The sequence below is a fragment of the Sorghum bicolor genome, chromosome 3 (genome assembly GCF_000003195.3).
Source record: "Sorghum bicolor cultivar BTx623 chromosome 3, Sorghum_bicolor_NCBIv3, whole genome shotgun sequence".
NCBI classification, from domain to species: Eukaryota; Viridiplantae; Streptophyta; class Magnoliopsida; order Poales; family Poaceae; genus Sorghum; species Sorghum bicolor.
In genome coordinates, this window is record NC_012872.2 from 51,221,748 (window position 1) to 51,234,968 (window position 13,221).

At 43.5% G+C, this 13,221-nt stretch overlaps 2 protein-coding genes across 2 annotated transcripts; both read right to left on the reverse strand.

Moving 5' to 3' along the window:
- Positions 885–4,853, reverse strand: LOC8078606 (UPF0587 protein F46B6.12). Its single transcript, XM_002457967.2, has 5 exons — positions 4,610–4,853; positions 4,377–4,484; positions 2,269–2,436; positions 1,389–1,499; positions 885–1,284 (listed from the first exon to the last, which is right to left on the reverse strand). Exons 1-5 carry the CDS (start codon positions 4,709–4,711, stop codon positions 1,243–1,245), a joined length of 531 nt encoding a protein of 176 aa, XP_002458012.1. The 5' UTR covers positions 4,712–4,853; the 3' UTR covers positions 885–1,242.
- On the reverse strand, positions 6,918–8,092 carry LOC8078186. Its single transcript, XM_002457968.2, has one exon. It carries the CDS (start codon positions 7,778–7,780, stop codon positions 7,310–7,312), a length of 471 nt encoding a protein of 156 aa, XP_002458013.1. The 5' UTR covers positions 7,781–8,092; the 3' UTR covers positions 6,918–7,309.

A 13,221-nucleotide genomic window follows, 5' to 3' on the forward strand; every position in this document is an offset into this window, starting at 1 on the left:
TAGGGTATAACGGGATCGGACATGTGACACCTAGGATATATATAGTATTCTGTTCAGTATAACAAATATATATTCTATTCCTAGCCGATCGGACATGTGACACATATTTGCCTATTTTCTTGAGGATATACGAATGTCTATGTCAACACTGCATTTTTGTAAGGTCCATGTCTATGGGATCTAAATGGTATAACGCGAGGTACTTTTACAACTAATAACTTGGGCGGTTTGTCCATAAACATTTAATCACTATACTTCACTAGTTGTTGTTGTTTTTCCCCTACGGAAAAAGGTGACCTTGTGAAACGTGGTATTATGCCTTTGAAGGATGGTCGCGTCTATAATATGGCACATTATAAAGTCATTGCATTCACATGCCTAATCGAAGAACCCTGGATCAGTAACTTGACAGATTGACCATTGACCTCTTGTGGTTTTCCAGGCATAATGGTGACCTTGTCAATCCTGATGACAAATAAATAGATTACAGCCCTAAATTGAACGATACGTCTAGTAGATTACTTTTCATGTTTCACATTCACTCTTAAAAGTTAACTACATTTGATTCATTTTTTGTTTTGTGAGCATATAACACTGCATATTAGGCTTCACTATCATATTGTTTGTCTATTTTACAGCATAAATGCTCAAGCAAGGTTGTGACAACTGACAGCCAAGGCATAGATCAGCGTTACGCAAAAGAAATGGAAAGAAACATGCTGCTTTGGCCAAGATATTCTTCGATCCTTGATCCATGCGTGCACTAAAATTACACACTAATTTGACGAGAACAAAGCACATTGATAGCAGCGAGTAGAGAAACTTGATCGTGCTACTCCTAGTTAGTTAATAACGGTATCTAAAACTAGGAGTCATAGCAAGCGAAGGTTGCATCATATTCATATCAACAAGTGGCGATTCATCTTTAAGAATTCAGAATGCACATATCCCCTTGAGATGCTTTCAGATCCATCAGTCACAATGCTCAAAATCAGCAGCATGTTCAACCATTAGTGGACGATAACAAGATCAGTTCGGATGGCCTAAGACCACATAGAACAATAGCAGTCGGTCCAGGGCAATGCCCCTGTGGACACTATCACTGAAAGGTTCACATGGTTCATGGCATCCACAGAATCAACAGATAGAAAAAAGGACGTCTGATTACGCACAACCTTTGGCCCAAATGTACCATTTGTACACCTTCGATTCCAATACCTGACAGCCTCCAAGTCATTGGATCTAGACAAATCTAGTCTTGCCACCCTTGTCATGCTTCTTCACCTGTTATCAATTACAATAATGTCAAGCTTCCATGGAGGAATAGCAATGATGATAAATATGGACTATATCATGATTGCGGGTGCAGGAAGCAAGTGCCTGCTTACCACTTTGAATGTTGACTGCAGCTTGCTTAGCTCGACGGGGCATTCTCCCTTCTCATCATACTCAGAAAATTCACCTTCAGAGCAGTCAATTTCGAAAGGAGTCCCATGCACCTTAAAAAAGATGGCAAACTGTTAGCACATCACACAAATGAAAACTAAACAATTGTGAGAGTACATGCAGAACTAGCAATAAACTAAATTCCGCTAAAAGATGGTTTAAAAGCAAACTCCCAATTGTTGAAAAGGTGAAACTTTCTAGATTTGGAAAAAGCAATTTAAAACAATAGACTTGTTACTGTGAAAGAAATAAAAAACATTTCATTTCTTCTTGGAGAGAGAAGACAGCCAATCAGTGTGTGGACTATGAACATAAAGAATTGGTGTGTCCACTTAAAGAACAAGTACATTTGTAGGTCAGATGCCATACAAGCTATAAACACATGGGAAACCCTATGCCACTTCAAAATAAAAGCACATATACACTTCTATGCTTAAGTAATGCACAATGTGAAAACAGATACAAACACATGGGAAACCTTATGCCACTTCAAAATAAAGCACATATACACTTCTATGCTTAAGTAATGCACAATGTGAAAATAGATAACTGTAATATACACTTGTGTTAAGTAATGATGTGAGAACAAATAATTGAAACAGAGTTATGCCATACATGGAAAATGGAGTACTGAATATAACAAACCAAGCACACAGAAATGACATAATAAGGTGAGATCACATAGAATAGAATACCAGAAAGAGCTCATTTCTAGATTGAGTGAATAACTTTGAAAATATTAATTATTTACAACTAATGTGTTGGTTTTGTATATGTAAGCAGTCATTAACATTCATGATATAAGATCAAGAAAAAACATACAGATTCAGCTTTCCAGCCAGCGCCAAAAGAAAACTCAACAGGTTCATAGCCTCTGCAGTCAAACACCATCAAACAAGTCTTCTCTTCTTTCTGGCTCTGCTCAATAGTAAGTGGCGTCCCCTGACCAGGAATCATCACAATTGTTCCATCTCTCCCACAAAGCTTGCACTGAGAGAAGACAAACACATCATACACAGGAGGACATCAGGACATACCTTATATGGTACAACAAAATATACAAAGTCGATACACTATTACTGAAACAGTTTGTTTTCTCCTTTACGCCTTTAACAACCTCATGGAAAAATTAAACAAAGAACCTAAGAATATGGATTGAAACAAGTTTTTCCTCCTTTATGCCTTTGTTAGAAACCTCAAGGAAAAAATTCAGATAAAGAACCTCGAGATACCAAATTGATTATTGGACAGAAAGTCATTCAGAAAGTTGTTACCGCTAATCAACTAATGATGTGGATTGCTAGAATAAATAGGCTATTTTGAACAAAAAAGTAAGGATCCTACATATACTGTCAAGGCACAAGATAAGAAATTCTTAAGCTTCCAGGTCCAAAATGGCATTATGAGGTCTGGCACATATTATGTGCATACATAACTACAGCAATAGAAAGGTGCACAGTACCACGAAAGAGTGCTGAAACTAGTTGTTTGCATTTGATCAGTAAATAATATAAAATAATTGGAAAATTGAAATTGGAAAAAAGTTCTTTTAGCCTTAAAAATGGGACCATTTACATCCGGTCACATTGGATGTCCATAGTCTTTACACACAATAAAAGTTTTATGCAAAACGTTCATGGTAGTACATATTCATCTTGATGCCATATGATAAACCTCAAGTAAGGAGACATAACAATCATATTCATATATATAAGTGCACAACACAGAGATGATAAGACATAATTATTGACTTCTTACACTTAATTTAGGTAGAACAGAAAACTATTTTTCTACCATGGATATAAGGAAGACAATAGTACAGAACATGAGCATAATAGACAAAATAACTGCATTAGATGCCTACACAAGGTCAAAATGGATAGTGAGGTGTTTTCCCATCATGAGTAGTGGCAAAGGCACCTTGTTTCCTATGGTTAAATGGTGGACACTAGACTTTTGCATCATAAGATTTTTTAAGTGTAGAATATTTAAATAAAGGTAGAAAGAACCTCATGGCGGATTAATAAACTATATTATCACAAAAGAACCAACAATGGAAAAATCATCACCCTGCCAATGATCACAATTCAGAAGACAACAAATCATATTAACAAAAAAGAAACCCCATTACTTGTGAATTCAAAAGCATATATTATATTTTCATGGGCAACCTAGTTTGCAAAATAGCATGACCCTTGAGAAGGAACAAATGAACAATCCTCTGTTGTTACCTTTTTACGCAAATATGACTCCCATCCACCCAATTCAATCCCCATTTTAATAATGAAATCAGCACTCCTCATAGAATCCAATCCCAGCCTACTAAATAAATAACATAAAAGAAGGAAATCCAGAAGAGTAAAGGAATCTCAACGAACTACATCATCAGTCATCTCATTTGCTGTCCTCGTACAATGCAAGTTCATCAAACAACCGAATAAAAAGTCAGCTGATATCGATTATCATCAGCAACACTAACAACCACTGCGTATTCATCAATCATACAAAAAGCACAGGAAAACCACCTTTCCTCTAAAAAAATGCATTTCTTGCTCACTTAAAACAATATTATACTTAGAACACTAAACAGAGTTTACCATTGTATACAAATATAACTCCCCACACCCAACTTTACTTTTAACCATGGAAAGAAAAATTGTTCACCAAATCCATTCTAAACAAAGGCAAATGGATGTATGCAGAAATGAGCCTCCATCTACCACAGCAATAAAAGTGTCTCGTACTAAACATCTAAACTAGCAGCCCCTTATAGACATACTAACAAGCTGATTGATCCATCTTCCATACTAACAAACACTCCTTCCTCACAGGCCAGTCTCATCAAGCATACCAACATCACTGCAGAGGGAAGCCGAATCCATCCGGCCACAGAGGTATGCGGAGGAGGAAGGTGATGTTTGCAAGGGTACCTTCTGGACGAGGTGAGCGGTGCCGTGTCCTTTGGGCAGGTCGACTTGCTCGCTGAGGGTGACGTAGGTGGACTTGGCGGTGACCTCCCCGCAGTTCTCGCACTTGAGCTGCGATCCGGCACAGAGAAACGAGCGAGCAAACCCCGATCAGCGCCTTGCGCGATCGATATGAGGGGAACCGGTAGTCCGGAGCCGATCGAGCCAAAGGAGAAGAAGGGAATGGGGACACGGACCTTGAGGTAGTAGGGGAAGTTGGGGTCGTCGCAGCCGCGGCGGGGCTGCAGGTTGGTGAGGCCGTCCAGCTCCGCGCCCACCAACAGCGCGTAGTACACCATCTCCGCCGCCGCCTGCTTGCTAGGGTTAGGGCTCCGGGATCCGGCTTTGGTCCGACGCCGACAACGGAGACGACGAGGAGGGAGGGGAATGGGGGTTTTGGCTTCGCTTCGCTTCGCCTCGCGGCGTTAGGAACGGAATACTACGGAGGAGGACGAAAGAGTGCTTGTGCTGTGCGCTGCCGTCACCGTTTGGACGAGAATGACCCTAGAGTTCGCGCGTGGATTGCGGGACCTGGGAGGGTAATTTAGTCATTAGATACTGGCTGAGTGGCCCCTGGGGCCTGCGACTGCGAATCAGATTCGACGGGATTTCCAACTCCTACGGCCCGTTTCGTTGGGCAGAAATTCTGATTCGACGGGATTTCCAACTCCTACGGCCCGTTTCGTTGGGCAGAAATTCATTTTAGGCTTTGTTTGGATGTAGTTGGATTCGCATCAATCCACATGTATTGGGGTGGATTGGAGTGGAACTTGAACTAAATTCCACCCCAATCCACTCCAACACATGTGGATTGAGGTGAATCCGACAACATCCAAACAAGGCCTTAGTTTAGTTGAATGTAGTCGGATTCGCATCAATCCATATGTGTTATACTAATCTACTTCAATACATGTGGATTCAGATGAATCCAACAACATCTAAACAAGGCTTCGTAAACAAATCAGTATTCATAAACCAAACACGAGCTCACCCAGTTCACTTGTTAAGCCGTACTTTCTCGGTAGCCAACAATATTTTTCTCTCATAACAAATAAGTGAATAATATTTTTAACTATAATTTTTTAGATCAGCAAACACACCAAGAGTCCTTCTGACTTTTGAATTTTGATTTTTTATGATGCTAGGTTCGAGCAAAAAGCTCCTGTCCTAGCGATTAGCGAAGCGACGGAAACAAAAACAAGCAGGAATCCAGCCGTCCACTATGAACAAAAATGGGCATGGGAGGACAACGCAGTAAGCGCATGGTATGGCAATGAAATCTTGACGCAACGGCTATTATGGAAATCATCTTGTATCAGTCATGACAGCATCCCAACCGTCCGTTTTGCATAATTTGTTTGGCAAATGAGGAAGTTTATCATTAATCACTTGGCAAAAAAGAAAATTATGGACCCACACAATTTTTTTGCCGAGCTTTTATCCTCCCTGCGCGTCGGGTGAATATTCGCGGCAAATTTATTTTGCCGAGGCGCTAAGGCCGCGGCGTTTGTGCATAGCCGCTCGGAGTTTGGTAGCTGGAGTCTTTGCTAGCAAAAACGATCCGAAGAGCATCGATGGAGTACCTGGCGTTGATGGAAGACCGATAGGCAAAACACAAACAATTGAGAGGGCATCGATGGAGTACCTGGCGTTGATGGAAGATCGATAGGCAGTTCGCATGAAAGTCTGGCGGCGGGATGTCGCTAAACTCGCGCGACCTCAACCTGTAGCCGCGCACGGACTTCGCGCCAGTTTCCCAATACCAAGTGTGAACATGTTTGGCATATATGTCAATCATTCCTCTCTTTTTGCCAAGTTAACAAAATTGCAAACTTCAAATACCAAACCGTCAGATAGGTGTTTTTAAGACTTTTTTTTGCAAATACATGAATGCAAAGCCTATTTGCAAAACGGTTGGATGCTCTTATGCAGCCCAGATGGCCAGATAACACCAAGGATGAACCAAACTTCCAGAAACTTGAGGATCGTAAATCCAATGGACCTTCCAACAAACGAAACGAAAACAAATCTTCTGGCATGGTTTGGCCACTCTAACAGAGCATCTTCCAGGGCTGCACTGCGCACAGTCGAATCCTAAATTCTGATGCTCCATCAAAGCAATCAAACAAAGCATCAACTAAGCATATAATAGTGGATCACATAGAAGCTAATACCACGGTGACGCAGAAGGTGAAATGCTTGGGCACCATCAAATCACTCTCTACCTTGTCCCACTGTGCTACATTTCAGCTAAAGATATGAAATGCTTGCGATCGCAATTTATGACACATTAGCATCTGATGAAATACCATCAAGAACATCATTTTCACGCCGTAAGCAACACCATCCTAAACGCTGTCTCCATATAACTAACCATTTGGACACCATTTCTGACTGGTGGAACTAAGCAAGAGAGCAACACAACACAAAAATCAGATCAAGAGTGAAGTTCACAGTAATTCACATAGTAAGTGTGTGTCTATCAGCTCCGAAAGCACACTCTCATGAAAGGGCAAAGATCAAACTTCATTGAATAAGTCATAAGTGAACACCACCACCATCCAAGTCTTATGTTCAATGATTTTGAGCTAAAACCTAATCAGCCATAACATGATAAGAATAAGAAGACACAGTGCAACTCGTCTGAGCTTGCAAACAGCCAACTATATGTGCTAGAATAAGCTCTATCCATAGGCACGCTGCTAGAGGGGGCCAAGATGGCCAGATCACAGTTCCAACAGGCAAAATCTTATCGCCGATGAGCTGCACTCCAGTCACGATCGCAAATTCGCAATAAACTAGACCGAAAGTTGGCATAGATTTTGTAATAAGGTGTTGTATCAATCAACCCATCAGAAGCAAAATAAGTCCCATACTCCCATCCTGTTCTGCTCACATCAGTTGGGGCGGCCTGCACGGAGGGACCGGAGGCGGTCGAGCCACTGGTCCTCGGGGACGCTGCCCGCCCACGCCGGCGGCGCGCCGGGGAACTCGACGCCGCGCATCGCGTCCACGATCCGCGCCGCGGCTCCCGCGGGCAGCGGGGCGCGGCGGCGACGCTCGTCCTCGGAGAAGGCCCGCGCCGCCGCCTCCCCGGGCCGCAGGTCTCCGTCCTCATCCTCCGCCTCCGCGTCTTCCGCGGCTTCGTCCTCGTCGGACACGAGATCCAGCGCGGAGATGCCGTTTCCTGCCTCGTCGAGGCGGTGGTGGGGCACGGCGGCGTCGAGGTCGGGGTCGGATTCGGAGTCGGAAACGGCGCCGGCGATTGGGCGGTAGTCGGACTCCGGCTCGCCGTCGGAGTCAGAGGCCGAGGAGTGATCGGGGAGGGAAGCGGAGGCGGGAAGGTGCCCGTTGCCGGGGATGGACATGGCTGCAGGCTGCCGCCGGGAGGCGACGGGGAGGAGGAAAGCCAAGTGGGTCTACTAGCGTCAAGCGCTTGGGTTGTTTGGGTCCTACCCTCCGCAATCCCATTCTGGTGTTGATGGGCCGATGGCGGATTTTGTACGGAAACGGCGAGCCACGGGCCACGGCTCAACCCAACGTCCTTTCGAATAAAAAAATAGGAAAAAAATTAACATTACCTTTCTCTATTTTTGCCAAAGTCTATTTTTTTTTCTCTAAGCTCTAAAATCGGATAAACCACCTCTCTCAACTTTAAAACCATTCATTTAACCTCCCTCACCGATTATAAGCGGTTTGTAAAGATAGTTTTGTTTTTTTATTTCGATTGAATCTTTGAGAAATCATAGTAAATCAGAGAAAAATTATAAAATAAAAAACCTAAATTTATTGGACTCCACACGAGCAGATCTATATGTGAACATATAATATGTTATGTTTTAGTATAATATTTTTTGTCGTACCTTTAGATCTATGCTTTGTTGTAATTAATGCATAGCCGTAGTTTCTATAGTTCAATTGTGGTGAAATTTTTATGATGGGCTAACTATTGTATGCTTAAACTACAGTAAAAATTTCATATTCATCGGATCATAAATAATTTAGTTATCATCCAATGACTATAAAATTTTTACTGGAGTTCAAGCTAACTAAGTTATACATGATCCAATAAATATGATTTTTTTACTGTAGTTCAAGCATACAATTATTAGTCTATCATAAAAAATTTATCACAATTGAATTGTAGAAATTGCAATTATAAATTAATTCTCTCATTCATCAATTGCACAGGTGTAGATGTCGGATGTGAAAATGCCAAGTACAACTGGTATAGATGGGACTGTACAAATTCTGGAAGAAAAAAATATATATTACATTTATTTGTTCCAACACATTGAGAGCATAACCTATGCAAGCATGGACCTATTATTGAGGTCGATGGAAGCCAGTAAGAGGCTACGCAGGCTCGCTTACTAGCTTTGAGCTTGGCTGCACGGTCGTGGCTGGGTGGGATCCACTTAGAGCAAGTATTATAGTAGGCTGTAAGCTGGCTAGATGCTGAGGTGGAGGAGAGAAGAGAGGAGAGAGAAGAGAAGCGGGCTGTAAGCTTACAGCCAGCCTGGGCACAGGAACCAAGAAACTTTGTGAGAGAGACAAGTGGGCCATGTATTAATAGTGAATAGCTAACTATTGTATGGATGGGCTGGAAGAAGGCTGCAAGGAACCTTACAGCCAGCAAGTGGGCTGTATTATTAAACTTGCTCTTAGTCCATCTCTTTCAACCTGTGGGCGGTGCATGGAGTCGTGTGCGCAAGTCGAACCACGGAGTCGCAATCTCGAACAGGGCGAACAATTGATTCATGGAGCTACGCTTAGGCCATTCTTAATGGGAGTTTCATGACACAGTTTCTAACACATCAATATTTTGGAAACAGTGCATAGGAGTTTCATGGGGATGAAACTCTCTCTACTTCCATAAAACTCTTATCATCTCTCTCTTCATTAATATAGCGCCACATCAGCATATTTAATGTGCATGAAACTCTAATGAAACCCCCATTGAGACTGGCCTTAGCTTGTAGTGTGAGCCTCTACCACTATCATAGTGCTAGGGCCAGAGTTTGAGTGAGGCTTCGGCATCAATGGCCGATGGTAGGGTTCATCTATGGTGCCCTGGCCACCTGCAAGAGAAGAGCCTCCGGTGTCCATGGCTGATGGTGGCGGTCCATCCGTGGTGACCTAGGCACCTGCGAGAGAGAGAGCCTCTGGCATCCATGGCTGATGGAGAATTTTTTATTTTTAACTCAAATTGAAAACATATTTCAAATTTGATCCGGTTTCGAAAATATTTTTAAGACTAACCCGTTTGGCCCCGCCACCATACATGGCGAGTCAAATGAACTGTACCCCGCCATGCATGGCGGCGGGGTACAACTGCCACGTGGCATGCAGCACCAGGAGCTGCTGACGTGTACCCCACCATAGATCATGGCGGGTTAGGCGTACCCCGCCACCCATCATGGCGGGGTAGGACCTTTCACCGTCACTTACTTGCCATGCATGTTTAATTAGTTTTTGTTGGCCTCCAGCTAATAACTCTTGGAAAATTCTTGACTGGTACAGAGCTTATTGCCCAAGAGGTGCAGCTTTAGATTTGCTGGAATTCTTAGGCTTGGGCTAAGGCCTTGTTTAGTTTTCAAAAACTTTTAAGATTCCCCATCATATCGAATTTTGTGACATGTATGAAGCATTAAATATAGATAAAAATTAAAATTAATTACACAGTTTACCTGTAAATCGCGAGATGAATCTTTTGATCCTAGTTAGTCTATAATTAAATAATAATTATCAAATAAAACCGAAAGTGCTACAGTAGCGAAACCCAAAAATTTTCGTGACCTAAAAATAAGTGGGAAATCTGTAATTAATCATTATACCTTGGGAGGTCGCATCCGTGCTGCCATCTCCAGTGCTGGTACATGACATCCTTCAGCCTCCAAAAATTTTCAAGATTCTTCATCACATCAAATCTTGCGGCATATGCATGGTATATTAAATATACATAAAAACAAAAACTAATTACACAGTATATCTGTAAATCGCGAGACGAATCTTTTAAGCCTAGTTACTCTATGATTGGACAATATTTGTCAAATAAAAACGAAAGTGCTACAATGTCGAAATCCAAATTTTTTTGCTAACAGAACAAGGCCTTCCTTTCATACTTGTCACAGGCCACCTCGGAGAAGATGAAGGTGCACTTGGGCCTTTGAAGGGTCAAGATGGCGGACTAGAGGAGGGGTGAATAGTCCTTTCTAAAAATTATTACGCCAGCTAACCGAAACAAATGCGGAACTAAAACTATCGGTCTAGCCAAGACTACACCCCTCTATCTAAGTTCTCTAGCACCTTGAAAAGATTCTAAACAAGCAAGCAAGGTGCTACCTTAGCAAAAGCTCACCTAACCAATGAGCAAGGTCACACAAACCTATGTCACTAGTACTTTGCAAACCGTGAAAGGCTCCTACACAAACTAGTGAGGCAAAGCGCACAAAGCCTAAGCTCACTAGCAAGCTCAATAACAAGGCAACCAATGCCAAATTAGAGAGCGCAAATTACTTAGCTACACAAACTAAGCAATGTGACTAACAAGGTTACACAAACCAAATTAGTCACGCAAGGGAACTACTTCTAGCTACACAAGCAAGAAGGTAACTAGCAAGCTACACAAGCTAACTAATTACAAGAGCAACTACACAAGCACAAGTATATGAATGTAAGAATAAGCTTGTGTTAGGGACATGAAAACCAACGGGAAGAACAATGTTGACACGATGATTTTCTCCCGAGGTTCACTTGGTTGCCACCAAGCTACGTCCCCGTTGAGACAAGCTCCAAGGTTGCCGCCGGTCCTCTTGCTAGTGGTGACCCACAAGTCACACTCTCCCACGTGGAGTGATTACCACAAGCTCTAGCACTTGACCCGGCCTAAACACTTGTCGCTCTTCACGTCTCGCTCAACTAGAGTTGCTCTTCGCGATCCCCGCGGGGTGAGCACCGTACCCCTCACAATCTCTTCTCCGGAGCACCGCACAATCTCCTTGCGTGCTTCGACGGAGTCACAAGCCACCAAGCCGTCTAGGAGGTGGCAACCTCCAAGAGTAACAAGCACCACTGGCTTGCAACACGAACATCTAGTGCCACTCGATGCAATCTCTCAATGCAACGCACTAGAATCGCTCACGCACACAATCGGATGATCACTATCAAGTATATGTGAGTTAGAGGCTTCACTAGCACTCCCCAAGCATGGACACTAAGTCCCAAAGGTGCTCAACACTTGCCAAGGCCGGCCACCACTTCTATTTATAGCTCCAAAGGCTAAACTAGTTGTTGCCCCTTCACTGGCAAAACACGAGGGCACCGGACGCTTACAGAGAGCCACCGGACGCTCAACTCCCAGCGTCCGGTGCTCAGGCGTCAGCCACGTGTCACTAGCCGTTTGAACACGACCGTTGCCGTCAACGGCTACTGTGCACGCGCGCCTGCACAGCACCACCAGACGCTCTACTGCGTCACACCGGACGCGTCCGGTGCACACCGGACCCGTGCGCAGAGAGCTCCGCAAACTTGCAGGATCACCGGACGCAAGCCACCGGACGCACCCTGAGTGTCCGGTGCTCTTGAGTCAGAAACACCTCGCACGCACTCGCTGACGTCACGCACTACCGGACGCTCGAAGAGTAACCGCCCAGCGTCCGGTGCCAGCGTCCGGTGCGCTCTGCACACCTGAGCCAGACTGACACCACACCGGACGCTCTGGACCAGCGTTCGGTGCTGCCAACACCAGCGTCCGGTGAGTGCCGCAACTTCTCCAAAATTCCCACCGACGCAATAGAAAATATGCACTTAATTTTCTCAAAAGCGTCGAATCCCACACCCCTCTCAACCCTAGGAACTCCACCTCCTTTGCAAATGTGCCAACACCACCAAGTGTACACCACCATGTGCAAGTGTGTTAGCATTTTCACAAACACTTTTCCAAAGGAGTTAGCCTCTCAAACTTGCCACGCCACTCGATCCTAACACGTATGCAAAGTTAGGTCACTCAAGTGGCACTAGATGACCGATATGCAAACAAGTTTGCTCCTCTTGACAGTAAACTTCTCTACTCACCTATGACCGGTGAAATGGAAAAACCCTAGGTTATACCTTTGCCTTGCGCTTTCCATTCCATCTCCTCCGATGTTGATGCAACACATGCACCAATCAATCACCAAATGATATGATCTACTTCATATCACCATGTGACCATATTGGTTCATCGATCTTGACCTCACTTGCTCTTCACCATTGCCTTGGTCTATCGGCGCCAAGTCTTGCTCAAGCTTCACCGTCACACGCGGTCTCTCGCTTCAAAGCCTCCGACTTGCCCTTCACTCTTGCAACCGGTCCATCGAGCCAAGCCTCATCTTGATCTTCTCCACCTTGGGCACATGACTCCATGTCGTGTCTCATATGCAATAAGCTCCTCCATTATCACATAATCACCTGTGAATTAATCTCCTGTGTATCTCACATAAACACTATTAGTCCACCTAAGTTGTCACTCAATTACCAAAACCAAACAAGGACCTTTCAGCCTTGTTTACTTTGCAAAAATTTTTAGTTTAGGCCACTGTAGCATTTTCGTTTGTTTGTGGTAAATATTGTCCAATTATAGACTAACTAGTCTCAAAAGATTCATCTCACGATTTATAGATAAACTGTGTAATTAGTTTTTGTTTTTGATTATATTTAACGCTTCATACATGTGCCGCAAGATTCGATGTGACGAGAAATTTTGAAAAGTTTTTAGTTTTTTTGGGTGAAATAAGGCCCAAGCCCGTTGTACAATGCCCGGGAGACG

Bases quoted from the DNA above. Each gene is read 5' to 3' on its own strand.
- LOC8078606 (XM_002457967.2), bottom strand. From the start codon at position 4,711: ATGGTGTACTACGCGCTGTTGGTGGGCGCGGAGCTGGACGGCCTCACC. The intron at 4,485-4,609 runs GTCCGTGTCCCC...GCCGGATCGCAG, and splicing joins ACTTCCCCTACTACCTCAAG to CTCAAGTGCGAGAACTGCGG. The intron at 1,500-2,268 runs GTATGTTTTTTC...ATCTTTTTTAAG, and splicing joins CTGGCTGGAAAGCTGAATCT to GTGCATGGGACTCCTTTCGA.
- LOC8078186 (XM_002457968.2), bottom strand. From the start codon at position 7,780: ATGTCCATCCCCGGCAACGGGCACCTTCCCGCCTCCGCTTCCCTCCCC.